Below are 15,448 nucleotides of genomic sequence, written 5' to 3'. Positions count from 1 at the left end.
CCCATTACTGGGTGTAGCTTTGGTGGGACATTTCATCAGTCCTATTGGACACTACATGCATGCATGGATGAATGTGTCCAGAACATTGCAGTGTCCGAACTAAATTCAGGAAAGCTTGAGATCACCACTTCTTTGCACATCACAAGTATTTATATGGTTTCAGAGTGAATGACAGAGAAGGAGGGCCTGGAGAAGCTGATTTGAGTGTCAGAACAGGTAAAGTATGCCAGTATCCTTGTCTTTATTCAGAATGTAACTTACAATTTTGGTCCCCATTGACAAAGCTCTACACAATGCTACACCTGGCTAGACTATATCTCTCCTCAATTCTGTTTTCTCCATACTCCTTTCTCCAAAACCTTTCTTGTGCCAAGCTTACTTACAAAGCGTGAATAATTATTATTATTATTATTATTATTATTATTATTATCCTTCATTTACATTTAGAAGCTATGTACAATGATATAGAGCACTTTTAAGATATCATGAATAATAATACACTAATAACTAATGAGAGTAGATGAAAGTCTCAGCATGCTATGACTTACATATGTCATCCACTAGCCTTCAAAGTTTGAAAAATTCTATTTATTAGGCAAGCTTACCTCATTATTTCCTAAATATTAATGCATATAACTGAATTTACTAGCTCAGTAGCTAAACTAACCACTCTTTACATATTTATACCTCACTATATAACACCATGTATCTTCTGAAGACAATTATTTGCTTTCCATAAACAACATCACCTCAACTTGTGCCTCAATGGATAATCCAATTTACGCAAACACACTATTATTATTGTGATACAAAATTAAATCTGTTTATAATACTTACAGAGTGCTGGATATACACAGTTATAAAACCGTTGAAGGTCACATTCTTTCCCAATACCTATGAAGAAATGCATAGATACAAATTACAATGTGCTTATAGAATATACATAAAGCTACTATATATATATATATATATATAATATATGAATTACTCATTCATAGTACATATCATTATTGGTATTGTATTGAACAGGGGGGAATTACAGTTATAATGATCAACAAATAATATAATTGTGGGGTATAAGGGGTAATCATAACTGCAGTGTAGATGTTATATATCAACTGAATCCATTGTTAATTTGAGCTACTCTGTACAATAAGGTGTAAAATGAGTAGCCAGAAGTACTGAGGATGTGTTTATTTGGTTGCTCTGCTCAACTCTGTGTCAAGAGATAACAGCGTCACCTTTTGAGGAAGCTGAGCAGCTTCCAAGACCTGCTGGGGTCAGTTAATGTCCTGGTATAGGATGGGGTATTGACACCTGAATAGACTTTTAGGAACCACTCAGCATGTTGTCTTACACAAGGAGACAACATGATGGCTTGCAATATTTTATGTAGGCAAATATATTTCAGTTTCCAAAATACCACTTAAAATCAATAAAATTAGTGATCAACCACATATTTAAAAATAGCATGATCAAGAGCAGGCCATACGTCAAATAAAGCTGTCTGCCATGCAGAGAAGGTGAGGAAATCAGTTTTAGCTCAGCTAATACACTGGACCTAGGCTCTTTGGTATCTATAAATTCATAAATTTACATTGGATTTATTAATAATAATATTGAGTCTGTGTGACACTCCATTGGAAAGGTAGGTCACATTTTAGAATTGGGTATTAAATCAGGGAAGATGCAAAATTGTGGTTGTAAACGGTGTCACAGGCTCCCTCTGGAAACCGCAACCCCCCTGGCCGAGGGGAAAGGTGTAAAAGTGTCTTTAAAATGATGAGACAGGTTACAAGAAATTGTCAGACTTTTGGGAAATCAAACCACATTGATAAGCTGTCCATCTTTCATGCCAATTTTCCTTGGCGCAAACTATACAACTCATATGTAAGTTATATTCTGAAACTTTGTCCAATTTATTTTTAAATCTGTTCTGCTATGTGTGCTATGCCATCTTTTATTAATTGTTTTTATAACCTGTAAGCATTGTACTTTTATTGTATATTAAATCTAAAATATAAAAGTGCTGTCCTTAATGCTCTAAATGATTTCACTGCCTGTTTAGAGGATAGAATGCTTGGCTGTGTTAATCCTTTAGATACCAGTGTGTGAAGTATTAACTCTTTTAGCTTTTGTGATAGGTAAAGGTTGTCAGGACTGGTTTCCTGACAAAACAGAGGTGATATATTGTATGACTGGTTGAATATATGGTAAGATATTAGTTCAGGGAGTGGCTAGAGGCGCAATCCCTGTCAAGCATTCATTTAAATGCTGTATAACTTCAGAAACCATTAACTTTTCATTTGAGATTTTTTAAGCCTGAAATTAATTATTTTCCTGAAATTGTTACCTGGCAGTAGAAAAGGTACACATCCACATTCATCTTGTATATAAGATGACTTGCATTCTTGTAAGCATCCATAAGTGTTGTAGATCTCATGGTGTGCCAATATTAGATCAGGATTACACTCGCCCCAAGGATGTTCTTGGATAATTGTCTACAATGAGTAGAACAAAAGGTGTTTCCATGCACACGTACAATACATTTTTTTATATACAGTTAGAAAACAGTGAAGATTGGAACAATGAATGATGTTTCATAGGTATACTATCACTAATTTTTTTGCAATGCTTTTTGTGTAATGCTTAAAAATATATGATGTATTTTTGTCGTTAGTATTAAATAAAAATATATAATGTTTTGTAATAAAACATGTTGGGTCTCATTTAAAGTTAGGAGTAAAGCAGAAAAAAGGAGCAAATTTGTTCCCGGATAAATCATGTTGCCATGCAAGAGGTGCAAAATCATGGCTTTAGAAATGCTAAAATTAATTGCAGAAAACCATTAATGTTTATAGACTTTTCAGGTGTCAGGTCAACAAAAATTGGTAAATAATGTTCTGGAGTATCTACAAATGGCTCAACTATGGTTCTTCCCCCAATTTTTTGCTAAACACATAGAACAAAAATAAAGAAAACCCCTCCCCCCTCAAGTAAGACTGAATCTGTCCAGCCCTCTGCAAAATAACCGAATTCAGTTCTCCCTCACAAAAAGCCCAGTGCCTCACAGCTACAGTAGTTAAAGCTGAAAGGAGGCGTTCGGAGAGAAGGAGTCCCTTGTTTGTTACATAGGCGAGGACAAGTAAATATAGAGGGTGTTAGCCAACAGTGGACATCCTCATTAAAGACTAGTGAGTCTGAAATTAATCATGGCTGAAACAGGAATAATAATTGCAGTAACAGTCACCCTGGTTAAAATTATATTTAAACATACTTGCCAAATCTCCCGGAAATGTCCGGGAGACTCCCGAAATTTGGGTTGGTCTCACGGACTCCCGGGAGAGCTGGCAAATCTCCCACATCCCGCAATTGCGGGGCTAAAATGACGCGATTCGCCAAAGGTAGGCAAGTATGTATTTAAACATAAACAAAATAATGTGAATCATTTTAATATTGGTTTCCTTATTAAAGGACAAAGTACATAAACACATCTCTTGCTTTATCAAGGTGGTACATTGTTGAAACAAAAACTGACATATCAAAAATATTATCATGCAAATTAGTTTTAGGTTTTAGTTTTACTTCTCCTCTATGCAAACTAGGGAGTGTGTATTGTATCCAGGTACATACAATTCACAAAAACACAACACATTTAATCTAAGCTAGTTTTAACATTATTTTTGTGAGACCGAAGGCACTTGTATTGCTCACTAAAATCTACAATAAACCAAAACTTAATAGCAACCAAGAGCTGTCTTAGAGTATCTGAATCCCCAAACATCATTACAGTATTGTACAAAGCTATGCTAATATCTCTCTAGTTGACATTTATGGTCTTTATTACCTGCTGAGTTCCAATAGAATCCTCTATATTGTTTTTAAAAACCCAGTGTGTTAAATATATAAATAGATTGTCATCTGTGAATGTACTTTGGAAACACTCTTGCTGATTGAAATTATGGGTCATATATTTGCATTGTAAAATATAACATCTGTGCCTTTAGTTCCCTTCTATAAAATATGTAAATACCTTGAAATGTCGAATGGAAGCATGAGCATGCATCCCCACAGGACTGTGTAACCCCAGGCCATCAAATTTGGGAGGAACCTTAGGCGAGTGTATCACAAATGTTATTCCAGCATCCACAAACCCCAGCACTGGGTCATCAGTGAATTCAGTCTGATTTAAAGGAACCATAAACATTATTATAATGTACACATTATAGTACAAATACAAAGAAAGGTACATACAGATATACAAATAATTTGTAGTAATATACATTTATTTTCAAGGTTTCATAACCAGGTTAGCCTTTTCATTGCCATTTAGGAGTATATTTACTAAACTGTTGGTTTGAAATAGTGGAGATTTTGCCAGAGCAACCAATCAGATTCTAGTTATAATTTATTTAGTACATTGTACAAAATGACAGCTAGAATATGTTTGGTTGCTATAGGCAACATCTCCACTTTTACAAACCCGCAGTTTAGTTTATATACCCCTTAGTGGCTGTTGACACTTGTAATTCACCATACATACATACAGAACAAACTATGAATCTCGCTAAATCTAAATACTACAAGGAGCGTTCCTAATTGAACCGGATGCAGTTAATTTTTTTTAATGTGTAACAGTTAAATAAATATATGGCAATTATTTTTCAAAATACATTCAGTCAGTGCATTCACAGTGACCTTAGCTCCTCATTCATCGTTTTTTAAGGAAGTCAATGCAGTAAATAGTATTAATTGTATGACTTTATTCCAGTACATTCACAAATATATGATCTTTGGCATGGCAAAACTTGATGGTCACTACCTGAGCTGATACAGTCATGAATTATTTTCAGATTTGGAGATTATACCCCTTTCTCACCAAAATCCCAGATCAGACACAGGATAATTAACACTGTTTCAACCTGTGTTGCATCTCTTCACACCACACTTTGGTCCTGGTTATAACCCGGATCACCGCCTTTCACACTGGACCCGTGTCTGCCCTGCATTTTCAAGCAAAGGAAAGGGGACTGCAGAGGCTCTTATAGATGAGTCATAACAAGTGGACAGTGACTGCATTGCTGTAATCATGGCCGACGAGATATAAGCAGCTACTTTGCAGTATGGAGTTCCTGTGTTATTGTGGATTCCTTATGTTTCTGGATGCAAATGACAGTTTAATGGAGCTGATTACAGTCTGTTATTGGGCCCAGTGTTATTTCCGCAGTAGAATGGCAGAATTTTTGGCTGAGAGGGCTTGTTAAATATGATTTTTTGTTTAGGCCTCATAACGACTTTGTTCAGCCATTTTTGTAACTCGTATAGATATTTCAGCTGCTTAAAAGAGGTTATTCATTTCCTGCTGAAATGCAGTTTTACAAGATGTAAGTCCACAGCCTTGAGGTTAAGTTGACATAGAGAATTCCTGTGAGAATGTAGCAAGGTTTGTGTAACGGTATCATGAACAACAGGTGGTTTCATTATTAGCTTGTTGTTTGCAGGGAACTGCGCCCATAACCATGGATATGGCAGACAGGAGATAAACCTCCAGCCCTGCTTGGGATAAGGATAGTGTTACGAACCGCGGCGGTACTCACTGCCACCGCGAGTCGCTTCCTCTGCTACCCTGCGTCCCGGCCGTCACCTTGACAACCGGGATGTCACTTCCGGCCATGGGCTGGGGATCCTTGCAGAGCTAGACTCTGATTGGCTGCCTTTATTACTTAAGGCAGGGAGGGCTTAGCCTCCCTGCCGGTTATAGCGTCCCAGTTCTTGTACGGTGTTGACCTGCTTTTGGACCCTTGGATTGCTGATTATTGGTTGTGACCCTCTGCCTGTCTATTGGACTCTGCCTGCCTGCTTGTGACCCTGACCCTTTGGCCTGTTCCTCGGATTTTGCTGTTTTGCCTGTGACCTCGACCTTTGGCGTGTTTCCTGACTACTCTTCCTGCTAGTGACCCCTGACCTTGGCTTTCATCTGACCATCCTTACTATCTCCGCTGCTTCCTGAGCTCCAGCTGCGGTTTAGTATAACAAACCTACACTACTTGGAGTTAAGTCCTGGGGGCATCTGAGTACCTGTGAGCGCGTCCAGCTCTAAGGGAAAGGCGGCTGCTATAGGTGAAGACCTCCGCCAGTCTGTTCTGCAGGTTCGTTATCTGACCACCAGCAGCCTAACATTAGAACCGGCCAGTGAATTCTGGGGAGGATTTTTCATGGAAAGTAACGGGACGAACCCCTCTCCAGCCCAAGTCTTAGCAGAACAGATACAAACACTGTCCCAGATGGTCCAAGGACTTTCACACCGGCTATCAAGAGCAAATTTCGCAAGGGTTCTTCGGCATCCGTTCCGGAACCTAAATTGAACTTGCCTAACCATTTTTCCGGGGAAAGATTACTATTCCGTAATTTGAAGGAGAGCTCCAAGCTTTATTTCCGGCTAAAACCCTGTTCCTCTGGGTCAGAACAGCAAAGGGTTGGTATTATCATATCTCTCCTCCAAGGTGACCCCCAGTCCTGGGCATTTAGTCTTCCTCCTTTTCTCTCACACTACAATTAGGTACACCTACAGGATTTAAGGACTATTACTTTAGAAAAAATGCTTTGCTTGGATATTACTAGGAAATTAATTGATAAAAGTATACTGTATACTGAATTTTGACATCTTTCTTTATCAATAGAATTTATATTTATATTTTAGTCAAATTTAAATAACCACTGATATAAGTACATTTGCTAGAAATAAGTGGATATGTATTAGTGGATATTTATAATTTTTTTTCAGAAATCATTTTTGTTGATCTAGTTAATTTTAAGGTTTAAGCACATAGATTTAAGAAATAACAAATTGTGCAGAGATACAGAATTTGTGATATGCCTGATACATATGAATATATAAGATGTATGAATGAGGTATACTAGTGTGATTTTAAAGATATATTGATAGAACTATTACCTGAACAAAGCATATGGGTAAGTGTGTTAATGAGTAAAAGGAAAAGACTAATTGAATAGATATATATATTTTGCTATTTTATGAAATTTGGTAGTTTGTAAAAAACAAACACAGGTATAGTAAGATGGTGCATATCAGTTGGAAATCACAGGAAATGTCAAAATTATGTTGATTTTTATTTGTTTTCTTCTGTTCTCTCTCCTTTCCCTTGAGTAAGTTCCGGATATGTTTAGAATGAAGCTGCTTATGAAAATATTAAATAATTATAAATATTTGATAATGACAGAACCTTTGGTTTATAATTAAATTGGGAATTATGAATTAAAATTAATAATGTTGTAATAGCCTTATGTGGTCAATAGGGGCACTCTAACAACTCAACTGGGGTTTGATCTATATGGTTGAGTAAAATTTATTTTAAACCTCCCCTACTGTGGGGACCTGGGGAATTCGATTTATCCACAGAGAGTGGATGAGGTAAGAAAATATCATTCTATACTGTTATTAAATCTTGTGTTGATAAAAACAGAATTCCTGCTTTGAGAGTCTATCAGAGGTGCTGGTACTAAAGGGACAGCGGTAATATTGGTATAAATAGTTCTAATACGATTGTTATATACAGCATTGGTTTGTTTGCTTAGCAAACGCATATTGTGTTCCTGTATTGTCACATGTTTAAACAGTTGTTTTGATAGTTATTATACATGCATAGTATAATCACTTGTGAAAGCCTCTGAAACGTTATTACTATTGTTGGGAACTTTGATTTTCTGCACAGAAAAGGTGTATGTTGTGTGATTTTGTGATTTCAATACACTAAAATTTGATCTATTGTTGAATAGAGTATCGGTTGCTGCCTGACGAGGTGGACTGGACGGTCAAGGTTGTGTTTGAAATGAGAACACTATTTAAGTAGTATGTGGTATTTTGAGTAGCGTACGGTGCAGTTTTTAAGTAATATACAGTATTTTAAGTAGTATATGGTGTGGTTTTATGGTAGTATGTGGTATTTTAAATAACATACAATGTTGTTTTAAGTAATATATGGTATTTTAAGTAGTATATGGTGCGGTGTTATTTTAAGTAGTGTGCGGCATTTTGCGTAGCATGCAGTGTTATTTTAAGTAGTATGTGGTATTTTGAGTAGCATACGGTGCAGTTTTTAAGTAAAAACTGTATTTTAAGTAGTATATGGTGTGGTTTCATGGTAGTATGTGGTATTTTAAGTAACATACGGTGTTGTTTTAAGTAATATACGGTATTTTAAGTAGTATATGGCGTGGTTCTATGGTAGTATGCGGTATTTTGAGTAGCATACGGTGTATTGAAGAAGTATATGATTTGAATAAGTAGTATACAAGGTATATGGTGAAAACAGATTTTATTGGTAGAGCCAGGGTATCGAGGAGCTGATAGCCCTGTGGCCCATATTGATATTTCTGTGTTAGGGGTCCTCGTTTGGTGCGAGAGGAAGCGAGTGGACGCGGCTAGAGGTAATATGTTCACGCCCATTAAGAGATCTCTAGCGGTATTATCTGTGGTCCGCATAAAGGGTATTGTTCAACATGGGTACTAAGCATACGCTAGAGATGGTCGATGTACTGCCTAAGGAAAGGCCTATTGGTTCAGGGAGATTTCTTATGTGTAAGAAATATGGTGAATATGCAACGGCATATTGCGACAAGTGGGTCAAGATGACCAAAGTTTGTGTTAGGCCTTTCCCAACAATAGGAAGTTTTAATTCAGAGGTACTAAATAATGTTAAAGATAAGGTGTGGTTGATTAAATCAACAAAAGTGAGAACTAAAAATGATGACTGTTTAAATCTGTGGCAACTTCAAAGGGGCATGTAGCAGGATAGCGTGCAAAGCGAAAGGCAGCAAAGAGAAATGAAGTGAGCGCAAGCTGGAAAGTTTAAACAAAATAAAAAAACTTATATAGATCAAATTTGTATTTTAAGTTCACAAAAAAATAAAATTGTGACTTAAACATAATTGCGTGTTTAAATTTTTGGCAGTATGCATCCGCCAATACCTTTGTCTTCCACAGCTAAAGTGGCCGACCAGAGCAGAGGGGAGAAGCAGTGCACGACTCAGCCCCAAAACCATGGTTGACCATCAGGAAGTTGGGACATCTGGGTTAAGTACACAAAGCATGGCTACAAGTAAAGAGGTGATAACAGTAATTACAATAGTGGATATTACAAAAATTGTAAATGCTAATATGTAGAATCAACTCATGTGAGTTGTAACCTACATAAAAATTAATGTTTAGAAATATGGCAACATGATGAAATTTAAAACAAAATATAGTTGCACCAGCATTTAGTGCGTAAAGATTATTTATGAGTTATTGGAAAATGCTTAATGTTAAACTGTTTATAAAACAGATTGTAGGAGAACGGTCATTATCAAATGTTCAAAATGAAAAATACATATATATAGTATGCATGTCCTTGGAAAATGATATTAGTGTAATGTGTAATGGAATAACGTGTATGAAGAATTCTCATATTTTCTCTCTATTATATATAAATTTGTTTTCACAGGTCAGCAGCAGAAATCCTTGTTTGGTTGTTTGTTTTTCTCCTCCCTAATAGATATTAGGAGAAAAAGGGGGGTGGTTTGAAAAGTTGTGATAAGAAGATGCTAAAATCTGCGATTTTTGGACGAATGACAAGACTCCATTTTACCTTGCCAAAGATTGACATCATGATGTCACAACAATGACAGAAAATATTCTCTTAGACGTTTTTGATAGGGATAAGATATAGCTTAATTAGGAGTTGTTCAAATCTGTGTTTCACTATCCAGAGGTTAGCCTGGTGTCAGAAGTAAAATAAGGCAGACGTTTTTGTTTTATCTCTGCATAGTGGAATGAGTTGAAAGACATTTTGTATCTTGTCCAATAGTCAAAGATTACTGTGAATTGTAAAAATGTATCTATTACCACAACTAATTTCAAAATTGTATTATATGTATATCTTTGTGTCAACAATAGTCAACAAAATGCACACGGACACATTCTGGACAATCCATATTTGCATTAGAAATTATTGAGTAGATATCTGATTGCACCTTTGTCACTTGTGATATTGCCCGCACAGTTTACTGTCTTTTAGAATTTCTCGTCATTTATGTAGGGTGTGGGGTTTGTGAAAACATATGTGTATAGTACAGTAGATTTTTATAGTCTGGTGGTATATATATGAAGTAAAGGATTAATTATATAGGCCTGATCAGGAAAATATTTTGCTGTATAATAGATTTAGAAAATGTTAAGTAGGTTGTCATATCTTGATGTTCTATTGCAATTTAGTTCAGAAGGTTATCATTATGTTTTTACATTATGTGATTACATCCGGATTTATACTGGTCATTATATAACATAGTACTGGATATATATATATATATATATATATATATATATATATATATATATATTGTGAACAGTGTAACTTAGGTGAGGGATAGAAGTAAGATTGTTTAGAAGGGTTAAAGTTAGTTAATTTTTTTATTACCTTAAGAAAAATGTATTGATTTCATTGTTTTAAGAAAGATAGCATGCACCTTAGCTTAATGAAGGACAAGGGAATTGTGATCAATTATTAAATATATATATATTAGGTACTGCCATTAGAATTGAGCAAAGTAATGACTGAGCCAAGCTTGGTGTGGCCAGAGGATTATCTTTTGGTTTTGCACAGCATCATAATCACTTTCAGACCTCTATCTAACTTTCATTTTTTTAAAAAAAAAAAAACAATTTTTGTTTGGGGAAACAGCCACATGTCATGACATTTTAAACTGTAACAATGAAGTGACTGTCAAAAATTTGATTACCGTAAGTCAAACAACTGAAAAAAAAAGGGAGTTATAAGATCCTCTCCCCAGACTTGTAAAACACTGACTGTTACAAGTAGAAATTTACTGTGTTCTGGTTGTGTAATAAAGCAATGGGAATGATATTACCAGGTGTTGAAGACTGCTACCACATTACTGAAGGTTGTGAAAAGAGACACTTGGATCCACTCTACCATTTGTAATAGGAACACCAAGCCATCAAAAGACCCAGCAGAAGAGGAAGAAATACTTCCACAGCTTGAGAATGTGTTTCAGCAACTGAAAGATTAATTGGTACAAGAAAGACGAATCAGCGAAGAAGAATGAGCCGTACATGAGCTGGCCACCACGTGTTTTTCTCCTCATTGATTTCTATATGTTCCAGCATCATCTATTTTCAACTACAGAACAGGGGGGTTTGAGAGTAATTCTGAATATGCTGTTAAGGTTTTAAAAAGGTAAAAAGTGAAGTCCAGTTCATTTCTTTGTTCAATCCACAAATTTAAAAGAAATTCATTAGTTTAGAGATTAGATTTGGGATGATATATTGAGCATATCTCACTGGTTGAACAAATGAACAAAAATGGAAATTGATAGAACAATCAATGGTCAAAATACACACTAGTAGAAACATCTGGTACAGTGGAATGGTCATACTTAGGGTAGGACAAATTGAGTTAAGCACTACATGGTCAAATCAAAGGAAGAATTTTTTATTATTATTATTATTATTATTATTATTATTATTATTATTATTAATACACTTTTTAAAATTATTGTAGTATTGGGTACTACAAGAGAGTGGACTGTTGAAGTTGTATATATAATAATAATAACAACATTTATTGTCAGCAACCTGATTTGCAATATTATTATATATTATTGTTATAATACATATTGTTATATTGAGGAATTGCTGGTATAATACTGTGAAAAGACTAGGAACTATATCTTGTGCAAATATCTATTTTGAGAAAGTAGATCCATTGACCTCTGTGATGACATCATTTTGTAAACACACGCACTTGTAAAAGTTTTTAAATTGACCTGCAGTCAATTTAGAGCAGGCACTCTGCTAAGAATCCTGGTCTGCAGGCTGGTAACTATGTAAGATCTAAAAATTAAGTAAAATCTCTTTTTATTGCAAAATCTTCAATTGGACTGGACAATATTTATTTATTATGGAAATTAACTTAAAACAAGATCACTGTTAAAAATATGTACCCACTTCCTCTCATCTCGGTTCTGTTCGACCTATTCAGAGGTGCTACTATCTTTACCAAAATTGACCTCCGTGGTGCATACAATCTCCTCATCCGCAGAAGGAGATGAGTGGAAAACGGCCTTCAATACCTAGTCCGGCCATTACTAGTATCTAGTTATGCCATTGCGTCTCTGCAATGCACCAGCGGTCTTCCAGGACCTTATTAATGACGTTCTCCGAGAATTCCTTGATCAGTTTGTGGTGGTATACCTGTATGACATACTGATATACTCGCACTCCTTGTCGCAACATCGGCTCCACGTCCAACAAGTACTCCATAAATTACGGGATCATCACTTATTTGCCAAGTTGGAAAAATGTGAGTTTGAAGTCCAGAGTGTATCGTTCCTTGCGTATATCATATCTTCTACCGGTTTTTCTATGGACCCAAATATAGTGCAAGCTATTCTTGATTGGGTGCCTGTTAACCTGAAGGCCGTACAAAGGTTCCTGGGCTTCGCTAATTATTACCTAAGATTTATTCAAAGCTTTTCTGATTTGGTGGCTTCCTGGCACGGTCACTAGAGTTTTTGACCCAGCGTTCTGCCAGTTGTTATCACTACTCTCGAGGCGCGGAGTCTAACATAGAGACTGGTCTTCTCCAGGGACCCCCGCAAGAGGGTTTCGGTTTTTGAGGTGCCACTACGCAGGTCACGGTCCTCAAAAGAGTGCAGCAGAGCAACGGAGTACAGCTAAATATAGAAATACACAATAATAATGATGCGAGAATACACAGGAGAGCAATTGTATATGTATATATATGATGGTTGTAGCAACAACTGTCCGGCCAGGGAGAGAGATGAGACAGATGCTGTGGGATAAACAAACAGAGGTAATATTATCCCATATGAGGTTAACAGAGTCAGTCCAACAAGGCTGTAGTGATAAGCCAGAGGTAGTTTTACCACTCACTGAATGAGAGATGGTTAGCGAATAGTTCGAGAAACAATAATAGAACAAAAGTCAATGAGTGATAAGTTTACCATGGATGTGGCTGAGAAGTATCCGGCCAACAGGTGAGAAGCAGCGGTCACTACAGCATACAGCGGGAGTCAGGTTTACCATGGAGGTGGCTGAGAAGTATCCGGCAAACGGGTGAGAAGCAGCGGTCACTACAGCATACAGCGGAAGGCAGATTTACCACGGAGGTGGCTGTGAGGTATCCGGCCAACAGGTGAGATGCAGGTAGAAAAGTCAAAGACCAGTGCAATGATGCAGGAACGCTGAGAGTAACTGCAGCCACAGGAACAGAGTACACAGCTGACACGAGGAGATGAGAATCAAGATCAGACAATTAAGGAGGGGTCAGAGGTGCTTTAAATAGGGAAAAGGCTAATGGATAGCCAATACCAATAAAGGGAAAGTTATAAAGGACTCTCTAGGTTTGCACATGCGCAGAAATACAGTCAAGATGGTGGACGGCCGCGGCGCAGCACAGGCGTCGGCAGAGGGGCAATGGGCCTAACTCTAGGTCTAGAAGTCCAGTGAGTGACACTCCCATTGTTGTCCTCACAAGGAAAGGGGCAGACTCGGGCAACTGGTCTTCAAAAGCTATTCATTCCTTTGAGGCTTTAAAAAAAAGCATTTATCTCTGCTCCTGTCTTAAGGCATCCTAATCCTGACTTGTCTTTTGTGTTAGAGGTTGATGCCTCTAACGTTGGTGCTGGCGCTGTACTCTCACAGAAGGATCTTGATAATCACAGATTGTTCCCTTGCGCCTTCTTCTCCCGGAAATTCTCTTCTGCAGAGGTCAACCATGATGTTGGTAATCGAGAACTCTTAGCCATCAAATGGGCTTTTGAAGAATGGCGTCATTGGCTGGAAGGGGCGATCCAAGTCATCTCCGTCATTACTGATCACAAGAAACTCCAATATATTGAGTCAGCAAAACTCCTGAACCCAAGGCAAGTCCATTGGTCTTTGTTCTTTACTTGCTTCTGTTTTATTATCAGTTATAGACCAGGTTCTAAGTACACTAAGGCTGATGCCTTATCCTGAAGTTTTACCTCTCATCATGCACCAACCCCGAAACCACTACCAATTATACCATCTGCAAGCATTCATGCTGGTTTAGCCCAGGATTTGAGTTTAACCCTTCACAGATTCCAAAAATTAGCCCCCACTAGGACACCTGTAAACCGCTTATTCGTTCCAGTTCACCTTCGAAACGCTGTCCTCACTGAGGCTCATGACCATAAAACCGCCGGACACCCTGGTATCTGTAAAACTGGACCATGTCTTTTGATGTCCAAAACTATGTTATGTCCTGTGAAGTCTGTGCCAAGAACAAAACTCCTAGAAATCATCCCTCGGGTCAGCTAATGCCCTTATCTGTTCCTTCTAGACCGTGGACACATCTGTCAATGGATTTTATTGTGGAACTTCCATCTTCAGTAGGCTACAATACTATCTGGGTAGTGGTTGAACGCTTCAGTAAAATGGCCCATTTCATACCTCTAACCAGACTCCCTAGTGCACAGAGCTTGGCCTCATTTTTTGTCCAACACATTTTCCGGCTCCATGGTTTACCGGTGGATATTGTTTCTGACCGTGTTTCACAGTTTGCTGCTCAATTCTGAAAGTCCTTTTGTTCTCTCCTTGGAACAAATATCAGCCTCTCTTCAGCATACCATCCACAGTCCAATGGACAAACTGAGAGGGTCAATCAATCTCTGGAACAATTTTTACATCTGTATACCTCTGAGTTTCACAACAACTGGTCAGCTTTGTTACCCTGGGCGGAATTCGCATACAATAATTCCTGCCATTCCTCCATTTGTACATCACCGTTCTATTGCAATCTTGGTTTCCATCCTATATCCAGCTCCTTGGCTATGCTTAATTCTAGGAAATAACAAATACAGATGACAATACATATCAGCTGAACAAAGTAGTGTGTGAGGCACTCCTGTCCGAGAGAGTATATCAATATAAAATCAACTTTATTGATAGTTACTTAAAAATGCGAGATAGACAGATAGTTAAATCCCACCTGGATCGGTGAATTTAAAATATACAAGTGAATAGAATTGAAATATAGTGTAAGGAGAATTAAAAATGACCCAAAAATGGGAACCGGTCAAATATTATCAAAATAGAAAACTCGTATAGTATCGTAGTTGTTAGTGATAACTAGGGTCTGGTCCTCTAATTATGTAATTATAATATGATAATTCATAGGACCATTAAGACCTGTTGTGTAGTGTCTCTCTAGAAAGAGCCTTTAGGCATAGGCAATGCACTCTGTTGCTAACATAGAATAATATAAATCTCACACAGATTGAGACATGGGCGTATGTTTATATATGAAACGCTTCCATATAGTATTTATGTGTCTCTTGTCATGTGTAGAGAAAGGGGGAAATACCAGATATATTGTAAAAAATA

General features: G+C 37.2%; 1 protein-coding gene across 1 annotated transcript in view; it reads right to left on the bottom strand.

Moving 5' to 3' along the window:
• ASIC5 (acid sensing ion channel subunit family member 5) overlaps window positions 1–15,448 on the bottom strand; it is a 34,486-nt gene that overhangs the window by 6,509 nt on the left and 12,529 nt on the right. Inside the window, exons 5-7 of the mRNA XM_075194411.1 lie at window positions 4,034–4,183; window positions 2,354–2,501; window positions 838–894 (exon numbers count right to left, since the gene is read on the bottom strand). Coding sequence (XP_075050512.1) covers window positions 838–894; window positions 2,354–2,501; window positions 4,034–4,183 — 355 coding nt within the window. The remainder of the gene's footprint in view (window positions 1–837; window positions 895–2,353; window positions 2,502–4,033; window positions 4,184–15,448) is intronic.

The sequence above is a fragment of the Mixophyes fleayi genome, chromosome 1 (genome assembly GCF_038048845.1).
Source record: "Mixophyes fleayi isolate aMixFle1 chromosome 1, aMixFle1.hap1, whole genome shotgun sequence".
In the NCBI taxonomy this organism is placed as follows: Eukaryota; Metazoa; Chordata; class Amphibia; order Anura; family Limnodynastidae; genus Mixophyes; species Mixophyes fleayi.
The sequence above is the reverse complement of the archived record's forward strand: the minus strand, read 5'-3'. Positions and strand labels throughout refer to the sequence as shown.